This window comes from Cetorhinus maximus, chromosome 14 (genome assembly GCF_964194155.1).
Source record: "Cetorhinus maximus chromosome 14, sCetMax3.hap1.1, whole genome shotgun sequence".
Classification (NCBI taxonomy): domain Eukaryota; kingdom Metazoa; phylum Chordata; class Chondrichthyes; order Lamniformes; family Cetorhinidae; genus Cetorhinus; species Cetorhinus maximus.
The window spans coordinates 17,853,821-17,875,068 of NC_135892.1; the positions used below are offsets into that span (position 1 = coordinate 17,853,821).

General features: G+C 46.5%; 1 protein-coding gene across 1 annotated transcript in view; it reads right to left on the reverse strand.

Moving 5' to 3' along the window:
• Positions 1 to 21,248, reverse strand: part of esr1 (estrogen receptor 1) — a 249,542-nt gene that overhangs the window by 60,689 nt on the left and 167,605 nt on the right. Inside the window, exon 5 of the mRNA XM_078556590.1 lies at positions 5,387 to 5,525. Within this exon, the coding sequence (XP_078412716.1) occupies positions 5,387 to 5,525 (139 nt within the window). The remainder of the gene's footprint in view (positions 1 to 5,386; positions 5,526 to 21,248) is intronic.

Sequence of the window (21,248 nt, forward strand, 5' to 3'; positions counted from 1 at the left end):
TCTTTGACTATTCATTCCCAGGATGTGAATGTCGCAGGCAAAGTCACCATCCATTGTCCATTGAGAGACTCACTAGGCCACTTCAGGGGGCAGTTAAACGTCAGTCATGTGGCTCTGGGACCTGTGTCACCCATAAAGGCCCAGACAGGATACCAACAGCAGGGTTCCCTCCCTAAAGGGCATTAGTGACCCAGTTTGGGTCCTATGACAATCTAACAGCTTTGTGGTCGCTTTCACTGATGCCTTATTTTGATTTCCCAATTTTGAAAACTGATGGGTTACTGGTCCCGTCACATAACCACTTGTGGATTCTGCTGACATGATATATGCCAGAGACGCCTTGCAAGGAAAAATGTAGTAAATTATTGCAAATGATAATAGGTTGTCAACTGTGATTAAGCATTTTCCTGGGAATTTCATCATGACTTGCCCCCACACTCCAGCCAATAACTGACCAACACATCCATCCTTGTGACATACTGCCTTCCTGCGCCAATTGGAAAGCAAGCAGGGTTCCCTCCCTAAAGGGCATTAGTGACCCAGTTTGGGTTCTATGGCAATCTAAAAGCTTCATTATCCAATTGGATGATATTGACTGTCAGCCAAACAGCATTTCTTTCCCATTTTCAATATTTTTATATCTGGTAAAATGAAATATTCAAATAGTTTTTTTAAACTATTTTTTTTAATGTCCTGATAATTTTTCTGCACATAGCAGCATCCTGGAGATTGACCTTCAATTCAATCCTAGAGAGTTGGCAACCCTAAATGACAAGGCTACAATTGTGAACACTGGAGGCCCTCAAAGATGTCAGAATGGCTGAAATGTTCTATTCTTGAACTGCATTTCTGTCACAATAGCTTTATTTCACAGGCATCGGGTCAAAATCCTGGAACTCCCTTCCTAACAGCACTGTGGGTGTACCCACACCACATGGGCTGCAGCGGCTCAATAAGACAGCTCACCACCACCTTCTCAAGGGCAACTAGGGATGGGCAATAAATGCTGGCCCAGCCAGCGAAGCCCACGTCCAATTACTAAAAAGAAGATTAAATGCTCATCTGAATGAGGCCTGAGTGTACCAAATAATTAGAATTTGTAGCCTTGGTTACTGTTAACAGAACCACCCTCAATAGCTGGCACACTTGGTATTTTTCACTATCACCAGGTTCGAATTCATAATGTGGCAGAAATAACACACAAATGCAACTTCACATCTGCCCTACTTCCCTGTCTGTAGCAATAAAACGATCATTAATGATCCCTCTGGTTTCATTGTGTTGGACTTGATCGATCTCAATGAAGTGAGCAGTTCCTTCAGAATGTCTGGTCACTTTGCTGCACCCCAAGAGAACTGTGTTTAAAACACAAATGGACTCTTTTTCTCCCTCTCTCAATCTCATAACCTGCTGTCCATACAGCTTGTAGTCCATTCACCTGCCTCTCTTCACATATTCCTCCACCAACTTGCCCCATTATGATTTGCCAACGTCTTTCTCTACCATGAATATTGTAATCATCAGACAGGGATTCATCTACATTGGTCTGGGCTTTTTTTCATTTGGTTTTTCACCTCACTCAGGAGATTATATTGTTTTGGGTAGGGTGCAGAGTGTATTTATTGTTATGCCCCAGGCTCCTCAGTTGTGTGGTACAGGGTGATTAATCCACTGTTTTTTTCTTCCTGTCCATTACTCTTGGTATGTATTTACATAGTTATACACTCTCCATGCTACTCATTCCCCTAACCCCATCACTCCTTAATTCTCTTGGACTAATTTTAATATTCCCACTGGACATCTTAGCAGCTCTTGACTATGATGTAAAAACAAAAAATACTGGAAAAACTTGCCAGATCTGGCACATCTGAGCTCTGAAGAAGAGTCATATGGACTCGAGACATTAACTCTGTTTCTCTCTCTACAGACACTGCCAGACCTGCTGAGTTTTTCCAGCAATTTTTTGTTTTTAAGATTTCCAGCATCTGCAGTATTTTGCTTTCATCTTGACTATGATGTACCTCCTGTCATGCTAAAACTAAAAGAACCAATATGTTCCAAAAAAATATATAATTTGGATGAGGAGAAATTAAGAAAAAAAACACGTAATAAAGGAGGGAACATTTACATTTATGTGCCTCCTTATGAAATCTCTCAGAAACATTTCAAAGGGCAGCATTGTCCCAGGTTTGCGCTCAGTGTGGTAGCGGGTGGGTAAAATGACGTTTTACTTATGCGTTCCCGGGAAACGCACCGTTTCCATGACGGGCGGGCTCTCATTCGTCTGCCACACCATCACCTCACCGCTTCATCACACCAGGCACCACATTTAAACTACAGCCGCGTTCAGTGCTTCCAGCCCAGGGCTGCAGCAAAGAAGACATGTCCCTGAAAGGCAAGAAGGCTGCAGCCCTCGAGGGCCTTTTGGACACCATGTAGGCCCACTGTGATGTCCTCTACCCCCTCTCTGGCCACAGGAGGGGCAACAACATTACCCTTCTGGCTTGGCAGGCGATGGAAGTGGGGATCAGTGCCAATGCTGCACAGAGGAGGTTGGCCATCCAAAGCAGATAGAGGATGAATGATCTCATCCGTGCAGCCAGGATATGGCAACCATCTCATCACTCTCACATACTCACAAAGCCATCACACATTCACTGGCATCTCACTAACTGCCAGCTCAAGGGACATCACCACCCATTCTCACACAGACACCCTCGCATATCCATCTGGCCTCATCTCCTCTGGAGACTGCCTCCTCAGCCCTCACCATCTTGAGGCCACTCACACCCTGGGATACCTTCCTTCCCCAGTACAGCCCTCATCGTGCAGCCTCTTCCCTTGCCTGAGGCCATTTCCCCCCCCACTTCCCCAAGCAAGGCCTAGCCTGACGCCATTGAAAAGCCACCCACTTTTGGCTGATCTGGTAGGTAGAGACCTGCCAGTGAGCCCCCCTAAAAGTGATGTGGTGGTGTCTGTGAAGCCTGGCGCTGATGTCTCTGAGTGCTGCCCAGAGCAAGATAGGCAAATAAACCTTGAAGTCCCGAGTGAAGTGCAGCCCGCCAAGTGCATGCCTTATATATGCTGTTGTGAAACACGTGGACGTGTTTTCCCACTGACGTGGGCGGACATTCTGGCGGGCGGGGTGAGTCCGGTGGGCTGGCCTTATAATGATGTGCTAATGTAATGCGCTGACAATAAGGGATGGGATCAATACGTTCGTAAGAGAGGATCTCAGATCGGAAGAACAATGCGTGGAATCTTTTTGGGTGAAACTAAGAAATAACAAGGGACAGCGAACATCGATAGGAGTTGTTTAACAAACGGTAGTGGGAGTGTGGGGCATGGTATTAAGCAGGAGATTAGAGATGCATGTCACATGGGTGATAAATACAGTAATCATGGGTGACTTCAATCTGCATATAGACTGGGTAAACCAAATGAACCCTAAAGCTGTGGAGGAAGAGTTTCTGGAGTGTGTTAAGGATGGTTTTCTAGAGCAGTATGTTGAGGAACTGACTAGAGAACTGACTATTTTAGATCTAATGTTATGTAACGAGAAAGGGCAAATCAATAATCTTGCTGTAAAAGAACCTTTAGAGATGAGTGACCATACTATGATAGAATTTTACACTATGTTTGAAAGTGTGACAGTTCAATCTGAAGCCAGGTTGTTAAAATTGAATAAAGGAATTAATGAAGGTAAGAGGGGCAGAGGTGGATTGGGAAAATACATTAAAAGGTATGGCAGTACATACGCAATGGATAGCCTTTAAAGAATGATTACATAGTTTACCACAATTAGACATTCCTTCCAGGCACAAAAACCCAAAAAGAAAAGCCAGTCAATCGTGGCTAACAAAGGGAGTTAAGGATTGTATAAGATTAAAAGGCCTATAAGTTTGCCAGAAATAGTAGTAAACCTGAGGATTGGGAGCAATTTAGAAAACAGCAAAGGAGGACCAAGAAACTGATAAAGAAAGGGAGAATAGAGTATGAATGTAAAGTAGCAAAAAACATAAAAACGGGCTGCAAAAGCTTCTATAGGTACTTAGAAAGGAAATGTTTGGCTAAGACAAATGTGGGTCCATTACAGGCAGAGTCAGGAAAATTTATAATGGGGATTAGAGAAATAGCAGAGGAGTTAAATGATTAATTTGTGACTGTCTTCACTGAGGAAGATAAAAGAAATCTCCCAGAATTATAGATCCAAAGGACTAGGGAGAATGAGGAATTGATGGAAATTAGTATTCGTAAGAACTTAGTGTTGAAGAAATTAATGGGACTGAATGTCGATAAGTCCTTGGGGACCTGATATTCTACAACCCAGAGTTGAAAGAAGTAGGTATGGAAATAGGCAGAATTGTCCTAGATTTGCACAAAGTGCGGTAGTGGGTGGGAAAATGGACGTTTCACCCACTGGCCGCAATGGCGGATTCTCACGCCGTACCCTCATTAATTATGCAGATACACTGCAGGAATTCACCAAGACTCCTTAGACAGCACCTTCCAACCCCACAACCACTACCATCTGGAAGGACAAGGGCAGCAGATACATGGGAACACCACCGCCTGGAAGTTCCCCACCAAGTCACTCACCATCCTGACTTAGAAATATATCGCCGTCCCTTCACTGTCGCTGGGTCAAGATCCTGCAACTCCCTCTCTAACAGCACTGTGGGTGTACCTACACCACATGGACTGCAGCGGTTCAAGAAGGCAGCTCACCACCGCCTTCTCAAAGGCAACTATGGATGGGCAATAAATGCTGGCCCGGCCAGCGAAGCCCACATCCCGTGAATGAATTTTTAAAAAAATTCACGGGGAACACGCCGGGTCACTCTCGGGCGGGTTCAGGTTTGCCTGCCACGCCATGACCTCAGCTCTTCCTTACTCCGGGCGGCATTTGTAAAGCACACCAGAGCGCATGCCCACTTCATGGGCAGAATCTTGGCCTCGCCGGGCGGGCTCGGCGGGGGCGGGCAAAGGCAGTCGGGAAGCTGACCGTCGCCCGCAATCGAGGCCGGAAGGCGATTTCACGCCGGCGGGCCAATTAAGGCCAGTCCAGCGTGAAACACGGGCAGCAGCGCTGAGCACTGCCTGTGTGGGCGGGGGGAGGAGGGCAAGCTGGGCGAATGTGACCTTCACTCATGCGGGTGAGTGCGCGCTACATAATATCCCCCAGGCACAGAGCTGCCTCAGCGAGATGAAGAGTTTTTAAAAAAAAAATAAAGAAATAAACAATGCAATAAAACACGTCCCCTCACGTGGCTCTGTCACACGAGCAGGGACATGTTATTCATTAAATTTTAACATTTTTAAATTTTATTTTTATTTGCTTTAGGAAACCTCATCCCACCAAGCCAATGAACTAAGATGGAAGTACCTGTCCAAAACCAGATCTGGTGCAAATATGAGCTTCCCTGGATGTTCCATGGAGCGCCAGACAAGGCCAATCATCAAAATTTCTAACCAGCAGCATTCCAGCAGTTGCACCTGGTCGTGAAGCGTTAAATCCACAAATCCTGGGAGAGTGGGTGGAAAAGACTGTGTTAGAGGTACATACACACTAAAGACAATGAACACAAGACATAGAGCAAACACTGAGAGTCTGCCGGCTGTACATGAGACTGGGCAGCTCAGCACCGTGCCCATTTTGGAGCAAGCATATACAGATTTCAATCATGCTCAGAACATGAATCAAATGAAAATCAAATCCATTAACACATTTCATTATGCTGTATTAAGAACATTGACACTTTCTTCAAAAATCATTGGCAAAAAGGGTTAAATTACGAGGACAGACTGCATCGGCTAAGCTTGTATTCCTTTGAATATAGAAGATTAAGGGACAATCTAGTTGAGGTGGTTAAGGTGAGTAAAGGGTTTGATAGGTTTGACAGGGAGAAACTTTTTCCTCTAGTGGGGGAATCCAGAACAAGGAGGTGTAGCTTTAATTCTAGAGCTAGAGGAGAGATCAAAAATCACTTCCTCACACAAAGGGCAGTGGAAATCAGGAATTCGCTCCCTAAAAAGCTGTTGAGAAAGGTAATTTGAACATTTCAAACTTTTGCTTTTGGAGGATTAAGGGCTATGGAATCATGAGAGGTAGATGGAATTAAAATACAAGTCAGCCAGGATCTAATTGAATGGTGGAATGGGCATGAAGGGCTGAATGGCCTCCTCCTGTTTCTTCCTATGTCCCAAATTTATGTAATACCTTGCCTTCATTCATTATGTTTAAAGCAACACAGTCTAATCTCCAACTGGGAAGTCCTGTTGTAAGTGACCATGTCTGAATGAAACAGGGGGTGGGGGGTGGTGTGGGCAGGGGGATTGTGGAAATGTTTGACTGATAGTCAATAGGGTTGCTAAGTGTGATTAAATGTATTCTTGAAGGTTTCATCTCATGACTTGTTGCACACTCCAGCCATTATCCCGCCAACTTATCCATCCTTGTGACACACGGCCTTCCTACGCCGATTGGAAAGCAAAAAGACTCATTACCCAACAAACAGGAAGGAGTGATTTCAGAAGGAGGGAGCTGAGATAATGAAATTAAAGAATAACAACTTTGGCAGCTGCCAATTGTAGATGATTGGAACACAAAGGGTATGTCTTTAGTAAATAGACTCTGGGAGCATGTGTCTGCTGTGAGCTGAAAGGCCGGTAGATAATCATCAGTGACAGGAGTGGCTTAGCTGAGATGAGAAAGCCTCATTTCAGAGGTTCCAAGATGAAGCAAGATGGGGACTGAACAAACCAGTTATGGACTGAGTCACCCAACATTACTAAGATGGTTTGGACAGCTCAGTGAATAGTATTTTGTATTCTTATGTAGAAGGAATGTGACTTAGAGGAAAACAATTAATTATTAAAGGCAATATTAAGATCAAACTGCTATATTCTATGGAAATACATCAACCTACATGTAAATAGCACATTTAAGATAAACATGCAAAGATGCTTCACAGGGGTGAATCCAGACAAAACTGGATGCTGAACCAAAGAGGCAATTATTAGCAGGGGTGATGAAGAACTTGGTCCAAGAGGTATGTTTTCAGGAGTGTCTTAAAGTCAGAGAGAGGGGTGGAGAGTTAAGGAAGGAATTGCAGTTTGGCAGCTGAAGGCATGACCACCAATGCTGGGGGGCCAGCGGGGGGGAGGGGTGGGGAGGCTTTGCAGGGAGATGCACAAGGACTGAGCCGGGGGAAGAATGAGATCTCAAGAGGGTTGTAGGACTGGATGTTCTAGGAATGAAGCACAGCAAGACCATGAAGGAATTTAAACATAGTGAGAAGAATTTTAAACAGAAAGGCATTGGTGGACTGGGAGCCAATATAGGTCAGTGAGCACAGGGGTGATGAGTGAACGGGAAACGGTGTGGGATAGGTTACGGGTAGCAGGCCTTTGGATGAGGTGCGGTTTATGAAGGGTAGAAAGTGGAAAGGTCACTAGGAATGTACTGGAACAGTCAGCTCCAGACGATGGATTCAGCAGCAGTTGGGCTGAGGCAGGAGCAGAGACGGACAATGTCACGGAGGTGGCTATAGGTGGTCTAAGTAGTCTGTAAACTTTATACAGTAAATTCAGCAAGGCTTTAGTTGTCACCTGATAGGCATGCAGTCAGAATACCTTCTCAGTGACTGACTTTGTAGGTGTTCTCAATTTTCTGATCCAGAAAACTGAGACTGTCATGAATTTGGAGATTTCCACGCTTATTTTTTAAAAAGCTTTGAATGAGCTTTCACAATGAACCAAAGGGGTTGGCAGAGTTTTATTCATTCACAAGTTATCCACCAATATGATGGAGAAAAAACAGCTCAACCTGCCTTCCCCTGAAAGGAGTCTTTGTATTTAACACTTTCCCACTTCCTACATATTGAAGAGCACCCAATTCGTGCCAACTTTTTCCACCACAAGTTCCTAATGAAAACAGAGAACATGAGCTGGTCCTGTCATAATCGCACTGTCCTGTATACAGGAGATCAGCAATGCCACCATTGTCCAGAAGCTGTAATTACAATGTGACTTGTTTGCATTGGCAGTTCCTAATACAGATGTGGATGTGGGGATTTTTAAAAATAAAAATGGAAAAATAAGGGCCGAATGTACGACTTTAAAGATAAATGTTGGCTGAGGGACTATCTGAACACCCTGCTCCTAGACCTCAGCACTATTCCAAGACAACTGCATTTATATAGCACTTTTCATGACCCCAGGAGGTCCCAATAGAGATGTGCGAGTATGATCTGAGGATGACTCTTCTTCTGGCATTCCCTCCCTCTCAGGAAGCCTGACATCCACTCCAACTCCATGTAACAGTACAGCTGAATCTGAAGCTTAATTTATTCTTTCAGGGGATGTGGGCATCACTGGCAAGGCCAGCATTTGTTGCCCATCCCTCATTGCCCTTGAACTGAGTGGTTTTCTAGGCCATTTCCAAGGACAGTTAAGATTCAACCATGCTGGTTATGAATCTGGAGTCACATGTAGGCCATACTAGGTAAGGACAGCAGACTTTGTCCCCTAAAGGGCATTAGCAAACCAGGTGGGTGCCTACAACTTGATCATAGTTTCTTGGCTAGACAAGCTTTCAGTTCCAGGTTTTATTCATTGAATTTTAAATTCCACCAGCTGCAATGGTGGGATTTGAATCCATGTCCCCCAGAGCATTAGCCTAGGCCTCTGGGTTACTAACCCAGTGATATTACCACTATACCACCATCTCCCCTAGGTGTACCTGACAGGAGGACTGCTCACTGCAAAACCATTCGGCTACTTGAATCTGAGACGTTTTTCCTTGTTTTCAATCTGCCAGAATGCAAACTAATTTGCATTCAAACATGGCATTCGTCACCAATGTTCAATGCCATTACACCTGGCCTCACTGTGCGAGGTCAGGGTATCCCTTTTTCTGGCTCTCTACTTCTGGGCACTGTTGAGATGCTGTCTTTTGGATGCGATGCTAAACAGCGGCCCTCAGATGGATGTAAAATATCCCCATACCACATTCCAAGGAAGAGTCGGGCGTTCTTCCGCTGTCCTAACCAATATTTATTCCTCGACCAACACCACTAAAGCCCGATGGCCACTATCGCGTTGCTGTTTGCGGGATCTGGCTGTGCTCACATTGGCTGTCAGGTTTTTTGCATTGCAAAGGTTGCTACACTTCCAAAATACTTAATTGACAAAGCATTTTGAGACTTTTAGGTTGTAAAAGGCGCTATATAAATGCAAGTATTTGTCTTTAGGTATTTTTTACGTCCGTGACGAGACTAGGAGTTTGCCAGCTCCACAGTCACTCTGCATGTTGGTTAGCTTGTCTACAATTGGGCAAACTGATGGACATTGAGGAGAGGTGACTGTAAGGCGTGGGGTTGGGCAGCAGGCGAAACCTGATGAATGGGTGCACGGTAACAGGCCTTTTTTGTTGTTGTTTAGATTACCCCCCCAGAGCGTTGGTCCCTGCACCCTCCCTACGCCACCTCACACAACTTTGCTGGAGATCTGCCAACAAGTGCAAGGGTAGATCCCAGAGTGACTGGTCCAAATGGGGAAATGTAGAGTTCCTCAACATCTCGATGTTATTGTGATTGTTATCTGAGGGTCATCACATGAAGGATCGGGAAGCAAACTCATGTCCTGCGACTTCAATACCTAGTTATCAGCATGCAATGATATACCACAGAAACCGGCTATTCAGCCCATCGTGCCTGTGCTAGCTCTTTGAAAGAGCTATACAACTAATCCCACTCTTCTGCCCTTTCCCAAGCCTTAACATTTTCTCCCTTTCACGTCTTTATCCGATTCTCATTTGAACATTACTATTGAATCTGTTCCCAACAGCCTTTCGGGCAGTGCATTCTAGATCACAACAACTCACTGCATAAAAATATTCATCCTCATGTTATCTCTGAGTCTTTTGCCAATCACCTTAAATCCTTCTGCTCCGGCTATTTATTTTTATTTATTCACTCACAAGGTATGGGCATCGCTGGTTAGGCCAGCATTTATTGCCCATCCTTAATTGCCCTTGAGAAGGTGGTGCTGAGCTGCCTTCTTGAACTGCTGCAGTCCATGTAGTGTAGGTACACCCAAGTGCTGTTAGGAAGGGAGTACCAGGATTTTGACCCAGCGCCAATGAAGGAATGGTGATACAGTGCCATGTCAGGGTGGTGTGTGACTTGGAGGGCAACTCCAAGGTGGTGGTGTTCCTATGCATCTGCTGCCCTTGTCCTCCTAGGTGGTAGAAGCTGTGAGTTTGGAAGGTGCTGTCGAAGGAGCCGTGGTGAGTTGCTGCAGTGCATCTTGTGGATGGTACACACTGCTGCTAATGTGCGTCGGTGGTGGAGGGGATGAATGTTTAAGATAGTGGATGGGGTGCTAATCAGGTGGGCTGCTTTGTCCTGGATGGTGTTGAGCTTCTTGAGTGTTGTTGGAGCTGTACCCATCCAGGCAAGTGGAGAGTATTCCATTACCCTTCTGACTTGTGCCATGTAGATGGTGGACAGACTTTGGGGTGTCAGGAGGTGAGTTACCTTCTTCTACTAGAAATAGTTTCTCCTTATTTACTCTATCAGAACCCTTCATGATTTTGAACACCTCTATCAAATCTTCACTTAATCTCCTGTGGTCTAAAGCACTGGACTCCAAAGTGCTTTACAGCCAATGAAGTACTTGAAGTGTGGCCACTGCTGTAATGAGTAATCATAAATCCTCCAGTCTCCCCACATAACTGAAGACCCTCATCCCTGATGCCACTTATAATGAACCTCTTTCCAAGGCCTTGATGTGCTCTTTAAAGTGTGGCGCCCAGAATTGAACACGGGCCTCGCTAGTGTTTTGTGAAGGTTTAGCATGACTTTCTTGCTTTTGTACTTGATGCCCCAGTTAATGGAGCCAAGGATCCCATGTTATCTTTAACCAGTTTGGCAACTTGTCTTAGCACCTACACAGATTTGTGTACATAAACCCCTAGGTCTCTCGGTTCATACTCCCTCTTTAAAGTTGTACCATTTAGTTTACACTGCGTCTCATTCTTCTGACCAAAATGTATAACTTTGTGCTTCTCTGCATTAAATTTCATCGGCCGTGTGTCTGACCATTTAACCAGTCTTCCTTCCTATGTCCGTCCCTATCCTCCTCATAGTTTGCTACATTTCGTATCACCTGCAAGTTTTGAAATCACGCCCTGTGTGACCTAGTCCAGGTCATTAATATAATCCAAAAGGAGGAGTGGTTCTAATACTGACCCCTGAGAAATATGACTGTGTACATCCCCTCCAGTCTGAGAAACCGCCATTCTCTGCTTTCTGTCCCTTAGCCAATGTTGTATCCATTCTGCAACTGTCCCTTTAATCTCTGGGGCATCAATGTCGCTAACAAATCCATTATGTGCTACTTTGTCAAACATCTTTTGAAACTTGTTTTCAAAAAGACATTTCTCGTGCCACCCTCTCCCTCTGCTATTTTGCTGCAACCATTTGCATCTCCTTTGGAATTATCTTTTGTTTAATTATCCCAGTGCCATCTTTTGCCTTGCACCAACATTCCCTTTTGGCGTCTAATCGCTCCTACGCTCTTATCCTATCACAGGTTCTTTCCTCCCCACCCCCAACCCCCCAACACCCAACAATTTTCCCTGCCTCTGTGGACGTGATTTTCTGGCCCCGCTTTCTGTGGGACCAGAAATTCCAGCCAAAGTCAACGGGCCTTTTGCTGGTCCGTCACATTATCCATCCCACCCGCTATGATTCCCATAGCGGGTGGGACCGGAAAATTTAGGCCTGTGTTTGCTTAAAAGCTGTTCATTTCTAACATCTTCCAGTTTGGACGAAAGATCACAGACCTGAAACATTGGTCAGGAATTTCCCCTCGGCGATTTGGGGGTGGGGCCCGCTCGCCGACAGGAAAATGACGCGGGATGACGTCAGGAGGAACTCCCAACGTCACCCCGGTCCATTTAAACTTTTAGGAAGGCGGGCGGACAGCGAAATCAGCTATGCACCCGCCGACCTTTTAAATGGTCAATTGAGGCCATTGACAGGATCATTAAGCTCATTGAAAGACCTGCCCGTCCAGCCTTAAGGCTGGCGGGCAGGCCAGGAGCCCCAGCGGGCTTCTGAAAAAAGATAAAGCCTCATCCACTGGCGGGATGAGGTTTCATCTCAGTTTTTAAAAAAGTTTATTGAAGTTTCACTCATATTTATTAACATGTCCCATCTGGTGTGACAGTGTCACATGAGGGGGACATGTCAATAATGTTTTTCTTTCTCTATTTTTAAAGTTTTTTAAACATTCAGCGCTCTCCCTGAGACAGCACTTAGTCTCGGGAGCAGTGCGCATGCGCAAGAGGGTGCACTTTGACAGATGGGGAATCCCTCCACCCCCCGCACAGGAAGTGCATAGCGCTTCCTGTCGGGCAGGCTGCTGGGCAGGCCTTAATTGGCCCGCCCACTCAAAATGGCAGCCGGCCCCGTTTCGGCGGCGGAGTTCGGCTGCCCTCCCGCCGCTGAGCCGGTGGGGCCCGCCCATCCATCAAGGTCAAAATTCTGGCCATTAACTCTGGTTTTTCTCTCCACTGATGCAGCCTGGCCAGCATTTTCTGTTTTTATTTCAGATTTTCAATATTCGCAGTATCTTCCCTTTGTTTCTACCTTCTTAGCATTTCTTTGAGGAACGTGGGAAAGGCTAGCAAACCAGAGTCATTGCCCACCCCTCATTATGTGTTAACCAGATTAGAGTGGGATTGGAGTCACATGTTGGCCAGGCTGGGTGAGGCCAGGCTAGGATTTGATTTCAGGAGTAAAGGTATCTTGTTGCAATTGTATGGAGCCTTGGGTGAGACTGCACCTGGAGTACCCTGTACAGTTTTGGTCTCCTTACCTAAGGAAGGATATACTTGCCATAGAGGGGGTGCAACCGGGATTTACCAGACTGATCGCTGGGAGGGTGGGGTTGCCTATGAGGAGAGGTTGAGGAGACTGGGCCTGTATTCTCTCGAGTTTAGAAGAACGAGAGGTGTTCTCATTGAAGCGCACGGAATTCTTAAGGGGCTCGAAAGGGTAGATGTGGGAAGGATGCTTCCCATGGCTGGGGGGTCTAGAACTAGCGGACACAGTCTCAGGATAGAACTGAGATGAGGAGGAATTGGTGAATCTTTGGAATTCTCTAACCCAGGGGGTTGTGGAGGCTCAGCCATTGAATATGTTCAAGACAGAAATCAATAGATTTCTAGATATTAATGGCATCAAAGGATATGGGGATAGTGCAGGAAAATAGCATTGAGGCAGAAGATCAGCCATGATCTAATTGAATGGCGCAGCAGGCTCGAGGAGCCGAATGGCCCACTCCTGCTCCTATTTCCTAAGTTCCTAAGTTCCCTTCCCGGAAGGGTATTAGTGACCCTATTGGGTTTTTGCGGCACTGCCAATTACAAATTAGCAAATTTATTACATTTGATTTCAATACTTGGCATTATTTGGATCTGAACTCAGAGGCACTGAGCTCCCATTCCAGCAACATTACCACAGAATCACCATACAATGGCTCCAAGCATACATCAGAGTTCCTATGATTGCCAACCAGGTGCCTTGTCCTCCATGAATGGAAATTGGGTTTGTGGGTGGTAAAATTGCCAAAACAATTACAATTTGCATTTCCATAACCTCCTTATATAGTAAAATGGTAAAATGTCCCATGGCACTTCACTAGAGCATGATCAGGCAACATTCGACAATGAGCCATATAAGGAGAGATTGGGGCAGATTGGCAACAGCTTGATCAAGGGGGTAGGTTTTAAGGAGCAAAGGGAGAGGTGGGAAGGCGTAAGGAGGGAACTCCTGAGCAGGCCTATTCCTGAAGGCACTGCTGGCAATGGGGAAAAGGAGGTGGGGGTGCGCATGAATTCAGAACGTAGGAACATAGGACTTAGGAGCGGGAGTAGGCCATTCAGCCCTTCAAGCCTAGTCTGCCATTCGATAAAATCATAGCTGATCTAATTGTGGCCTCAACTCCACTTTCCTGTCTGCCCCCGACTCCCTCCCCCACCCCCCGGCCCCAATAACCCTTGACTCACTTGTCTATCAAAAATCTAACTCTACCTTGAATAAATTCAATGGCCCAGCCTCCACTGCTCTCCAGGGAACAGAATTCCACAGACTAATGAGCCTCTAAGAGAAACAATTTCTCCTCATCTCCAACCTAAATGGGAGACCTCTTATTTTCAGAACACGTCCCTACTTCTTGCCTCCCCCACAAGAGGAAACTTCCTTCCGTTATCCACCCTATCAAGTCTCCTCAGGATCATATATGTTTCAATAAGAACACCTCTCATTCTTCTAAACTCCAATGGGCAAAGGCCCAGCCTGTTCAACCTTTCTTCATAAGATAAGCCCTTCATCCCGGGAATGAGTCGAGTGAGCCTTCTCTGAACTGCTTCTCATGCAGTTATATGCTCTTTCAAAGAATTGAAGGAATACAGAGTCCTCTGAGGGTCTCAGGGCTGAAGGAGGTTACAGGGGTAGGGAAGCAATTGAGGGAATTCAAGACAAAGATGAGAATTTAACATTCAAAGTAATTCTGTATCAGGAGCCCAAGTAGGTCAGCGAGTTCAGGGGTGAAAACCCTGGAGCGGGCACACCCAACATTCTCATTGGCACTGCAGGCAGGCAAGATGCCCAGTGGCAGTCAGACTCGTACGATTGCTGCCTTTTCCAAGTCCGACAGCTATGTTACCTGATTAATTGTGTCGTGTTCCAATTGATCTCTGTTGTCACGGAAACAGGAATTTTAATGCTGTAGCCTGTCTCCAGACTTGATGGGTTTTGGCCAGTTCCGAGAAGGGAAAAAAAAAAAGAGCTATCTAAAGCTAGGCCAAGTTTTCCCTCCTTAATATCTTGTTTATTTTAGTTTTATGACTTTTCCCTTTTGGAAGGTAGTAAAGACAAGGATTAAACAAGGCAACTTGTATACTTGTTGTGCCTGGTTGATTTGGCCATACCAACATTGTTTCCATTGAGATTTATTGACTAGGCATAGTTAAAGGGCTGATATAATCACATTGGCTAGGATCGTGAAGCTAAGCTTTATTTTACACATTTAGAAATCTCCACTGTGCAATGGAGCAACAAACTAAAAGGAGCACATATTGCTGCTGTAACAATATGATCCTGTCACAACAACAACCTAATGAAAAGCCTAGGAATTGTCTGCTTCTTTTCTGTCTTACATTTAGCTCAATTAGTCCATTCAGTAAGTGCATCCATTTTAATCTCCACGCTATTGACTGTGCTGAATAGACTCTGCCTGCTGCCTCCTGAACACTCAGGTGCCTAACAATGCCGCCATGATGCACAGTCCTTGCTAAACTGGCAATCCCAGCTAGACGGCTTCAGATTGGACACAGAAAGAATCACACAAAGCCTTCAGCCGAGAAGGAGGCCATTCGGCCTGTTATGTCCATGCCGGCTCTCTGCAAGAGCAACTCCCCTCGTCCCACTCCCCTGGCTTTTTACCGTCGCGCTCCAAGACCTTTTCTCTCCAAATATCTAGTTCTCTTCTGAAGGCTTCGGTTGAACCTGCCTCCACCACCTCCTCAGGCAGTGCATTCCCGATCCCTGAGCGCTCACTGTGTTAAAAATAAAGGGGTTTTCCTCATGTTGCCGTTGCTTTTTTTGCCAGTCACCTTAAATTAGTATCCTCTGTTCTCGCTCCTCTGCCAATGGGAACAGTTTCTCCCTATTTAATCTGTCCAGACCCCTTGGGCAGAACTTTTCGCTCGGCGGGTGCGCGCCCAACCCACTCGAGCGTTGACTTCGGCTGAGCGTGCCAACGTCAACGGGCAGTCGCGCGATAGTTCGGTCGGCGGGTACATGCCGGAGCCGGCAGTATACCCACCGACAATTAAAAGGCCTGTCAAGGCCATTAAGTTATCAATTAACGTAAATTTTTCGCTGCCCGTCTGACCTAGTGGTTGTCGGGCAGGCGAGAAGGCCAAGTGGCCTTGGCGTTTTTTTTGGAAACCTCATCCACGGGCGGGACGAGGTTTCCATAAGCAAATAAAAATAAAATAAAAACTTTAATTTTTCATTATGACGGAGTCACATGAGGAGAAATGTTTTATTACATTTTTATTCTCTTTATTAGTTTAAAATATATCTCTTCATCTCTCCGAGGCAGCTCCGTGCCTCAGGGAGATTATTCAGCGCTCTGTCATAACTCCTCTTGATCTTCTCTTCTCCAAGGAAAGGTACCTGGGACTGCGCCTGAAGTGCTGTAACCTGCAAGGCTACGGACCAGGGGCTGGAAAGTGGGATTAGAATGGGTGGCTAGCTTTTTTCATATTTTACTTTTCAGCCAGCACAGACACCATTGACTGAATGGCCTCTTTCAGTGCCGTAACTTTCCTATGCTCTATGGTTCTATGGAGAACAGCCCCAGTTTCTCCAATCTGTCCATGTAACTGAGGCTCCTCAACCCTGGAACCATTTATGTGAATCTTTTCTGCACCCTCTCTAATGCCGTCAGATCATTCCTAAAGTGTGGCACCCAGAACCGGACACAATACTCCAGTGGAGGTTGAACCAGTGTTTTCTACAGGTTCATCATAACTTCCTTGCTTTTGTCGTCTATGCCCCTATTTATAAAGCCCAGGATACTGTATGCTTTATTCACTGCTTTCTCAACCTGCCCTGCTACCTTCAGTGATTTGTGCATAGACTCAGCCATCCACATATCCATCTGCTCCTGCAACCCCTTTAGATTTGTGCCCTTTATGATACGTTGCATCTCCTCATTTCTCCTCCCAAAATGACTCAATGGCAGGTGGGATGAAGCAGGCGGTGCAGAGTTTTACCTGCCCGATGCGCACAGGGGAACTGCTGATCGCAAGGTCAGTGTGCGCCGCAGAATCCTCCGCCAATGATGTTAGTGGCTGAACAGTTGGAGCCCTGTGCCTTGATAGTTGCACAGATTCTCTCATGGGTGCGCCTGGTTGAAGGTGACTCTGTGATGGGAGCTGCTCCTCACAGAACATCCCTTAACCTTTCGAAAACAGCAGCAAATAACAAAAAGGAGAGAAGGGTCTAAAAAAACCTTCAACAAGGGACAAGCGCCCTCAAACGCATACCAGATTCAAAGGTCAGCAAAAGTTGGCAAAGCTGATTAAAGTTGGAGCAGATAAATAAAGGTCAACTTGTGAATGGCCACCCTCATTACTGTCACTGGGCTCACCAAGAGAGGGGTGGGAGAGGAGGGAAGTCCTTGAGGTAGAAGCTGCAACTGTCCACTGTTTCATTGGTTAAGGGGAAACCACCAGGCTCGATCTACACATTGGAACTATCCAGCGCTTCAGAACAACCGGATACGCAGGGAACTCACATGTGGGCCATTATCTCAAAGTGTCTAGTCTGGAACAGACAGACTGAGCAGCAATTCAGCTACGAATAAAACAGAATTGACCTAGTGGAAAGAAGTTATGTTGTATTAGATACCACCCTCAAAATTTGAGAAGGCCCAAAAATGGTGATTAACCCTCTCCCACTGCTTCTGATGCAGGCAGCATGTAAACCTTGTGTTGCCCGCTTGTGTAAATGATTGTAGCGTGCAGTCAGTGATATAAACCTGCTCTTGAGTGGCTACATGCCTGAGCAAGGGATGCAAAATCATGAGAGGCTAGCACGACCTCACACTAACCTGCACTACTTGGCGTCAGCCTGCCCCGCTTAAAGGGGAGGTGCATTTAGGCTGGAACAGGGTAGGTCGAAAAGATAAACAAGTGGCTGAACGTGGAAGAAAGTGGACTGCAAGATTTTCTGACACTGCCAATGAGGCTTAGGCGAGGAGCTCAGGGGAGGAAGGATGTCATCTATGCTGGGAGGGGCCGGGAAAGCCCTTCGAGACAAACTCTCAGAGGCAGTGAGAGCAGATAGCTGCAGTGATCAATGCATGGAATCAAATCCCAACCTTATTACAATGCCACAAGAGGTTCAGTGACCTCACACGAGTGGGTAAGGTTGGTAAATACATCTTCAAATGCCATATGCCATTACCTGCACCCTTCACTTATGTTCAATACAACATACCCCGCCCCCTCACTCACTCATCAACAATCTCTATCAATTATAACCCATATTGCACTGTCGCAGCTTTACTTCATTCTTGTCCACTTAACACTGCTGCAAGGCTCACACCCAGGCCTCACAGCTTGCACACCCTGCCAGCTATTCAAACATGACATCACCCAGACATACTGCACCACACTCACTGACACATTCCCCCTCTCCCGCGGGACAACACGAAGCACAACCAGAGGCAGCAGGAGCCAACTGGCTTGACAGGCAAGGCTGTGTGTCCCCACGCTGATGAAGTAGATGATGCTGCCATTATTGGAGAGGCTATTGCTGATGTTGTGTCCAGCAGTGGGTCGTAACCAATATAGATGACAGTATACTCATTCTTAATCCTCCTTCCTATAAGGCCATAAGACGTAGGAGCAGAAGCAGGCCATTCAGCCCATCGAGTCCCACATCGCATTTCCTCAATATCACGCACAATCTCTATTGATTTACAAGCTGCAGATGGCTTAAGTATTCACCTATTGCTTTCCCTCCATTCCCTCACCACAACCCTACCCTGTCGCAACCCCTCATCCTTCAGATACCCAAGAATGACATCTTAGCCAGACAGTGGCGGGAGAGCAGGGAGACAGTGATGATGATGAAGAAACACCCTCACTCGATCTGTCGCTCACAGCCACCAGCTCAGATAGCGATTCAGCATGTACGTTAGAGGCGGGCTCTGCATGTGGTGAGACACCAGGCACTTGTGGCCGGCAGCCAGGACGGGAGAAAAGAGTAACATAGGTACCAGCTCAACAGAGGGTGTGGTTTCACACATTTCTTGCTGCAGAGGAGTGAAATGGGAACTTCTTTGGGGCAGCCTACAGAAGAAGGCTGATGGGCATGTAGACTCAAAGGTTTGGTGCATTGGCAGGCCTACCAGAAATCCTGTGGTCAATGTCAAGGAACATGGAGTAGTCCGGCACTAACTTGGCACAGGGATTTGCAAAGGGCTTGGAGCCTATCCTTCCCAGTGCAGAATCGGGGGCCAGCTCCATAAGAACACTTGTGGATCCAACCATGATGCAGCATCTGAGGGCCGATATCTCAGCTTCCATTGCAGCCCGAGCAGAAGCCATCCAACATCTGTGTGTTGACATGAAAGCTCAGACTGAGGTCATGCAAGGTCAGCTTGTTCCCACGCAAAATCAGAAGCTCTTATGTGGGCTCTGCTTGCCATCGTGCAGGCTCAGACTGCTGCCATCACAGCTGCGGACACCAGTGCTCATAGGGGCTTTCAGGCTGTCACAACAGACCAGCAATCCGTGCTCCAACAGATTACTAGGATTGCTGAGGTGCTGCCTCAGGGGAGAGGCCGTGACTCCGGCGAACCTGAACCTGCTGACCTCTCTCGTGGTGACAACATTCATCCCCCCACCGCTGCCACATTGCCAGTGCCCTTGCTGTTACCTATCAGCCAGTCAGCCCAGACTGCTGCTGCCCATGTAGAGATGATGCGTTCTGCAGCCAGGGTCAAAGCTGCTTGAGGTCATCCTGCATTAGGGTTAGGTCATCCTGCAAGGCCACCCGGACTGTCCCCCACTGAAAGTCAGCAGTTCTTTAAACCAGCCATGCTGCAGCCATTGGAGCAGCACTGCTTAGACACACTAGGGCAGGCAAAGACATGGAAGACAGGTATTAAGGGAAAGAACAAGGGGGATGAATCGACTTTTATGTGCAATATCGCAATGTGTGATTTCTAAAGTTGGTTTGGAATGTTTGTTTGGTCATGGCTTTTATTTTAGCATGTGGCCATGAGCACGCTGGGATAGTCAGTGACGGGTAAGTTAAGGTGTTGAGTTGTCGGTGAATGGGGAATTGACATTGTGTTCACTGGTACCACAGTCGGATAAATCAGTGACAGACTGTGCAGCTGGCCACTAAGGGGCTATCTAGGATACTTCCTCATCCTCCACCTCTTCCTCTTCCCCTCATCCTTCCTCTTCTCCTTCCACCTCCCTCCCTTCTTCCTCAGCTGGTGGTAAGGGTTATCCCCTCATGATGCCGAGGTTACTCTGCATGCAGCCCACCAATCTTGACACACGCTCTGTCTATTGCTGCAGGGCTCCTGGCAAGCCTAGTCCAGACAATGGAAGCATTGCTTAAGCAGCCCGATGGTCTGCTCAATCACATTTCTTGTGGCAGCATTGCTCTTGTTAAATGAACGCCGCCCACATGTACATGGGTTGTGCACTGCAGTCATGAACCATGTGATCAACAGGTAGCTTGTCAACCACTCTCTGGTTTGCCATGGTGGCACAACTGCAGCTGGCACAGCAGACTGCAGCAGAATGATGGCACCATGACTGCAACCAGGCATCGAGCTGCACGATCCACTGCATGTGGCCACATATCAGCTGGACATTGAGGGAGTGGACACCCCTTCAGTTACAGTTGCATCTCTGATATTATATGTGGTGCCTGCAAAGCAGGCAGATGTGTCGGCAGTGAATGGCACCCAGCAATTTGGGGAAATCTGCAGTCATTGTGAAGCCATGTGCTCACCCGGCCTGCTTCCTGCAGGCAAGAGAAAATAAAATGTATTCAGGTCTCTTGAAATAGAGAGCTTCAGTGACCTCCCTTATGCGGCAGTGGGAGATGTTGCAAATATCACTTTCTCTAGTTTGGGGAAGGAATCTTTATGGGCATGGTCAATTTCACAGCCACTGGCAATGCCATCCGTGCCCTGCTCTGAGGCTGTTGTAACTGCAGCAAGTGACAGGTTTCAGAGAGGATGTCCTTAGTGAAGTGGAGATGTCTGGCACTGTTACCCCTGAGTTTCCAATAGGAGAATTGCTTCTTATCTAGGCAGATTTGCCCTCCTGCTGAGAGCCCATTTCCACCTTCTCCTCCTCCTCCCTCTTCCAGTAGCTTGCCCTGCTGTGTTTCACTTCTGCTAAATTCTGTCCCTAAATTCCAAGGAGGATTCAAACTATTGTACCCATATCTGGGAGCAAGAGATTTGTGCAGAATTCATGAAGTCAGGACTAAATACTACAGTACATGCAACATCACTGCCTGTAGACTTCAACAACTTTAAATAACCACCAAACATTTCTGCAATTGCAGTAAGAGCCAATAGAATTCAATCAACAATTCACCTGAAAGCAGTTGATGATCCTTTTA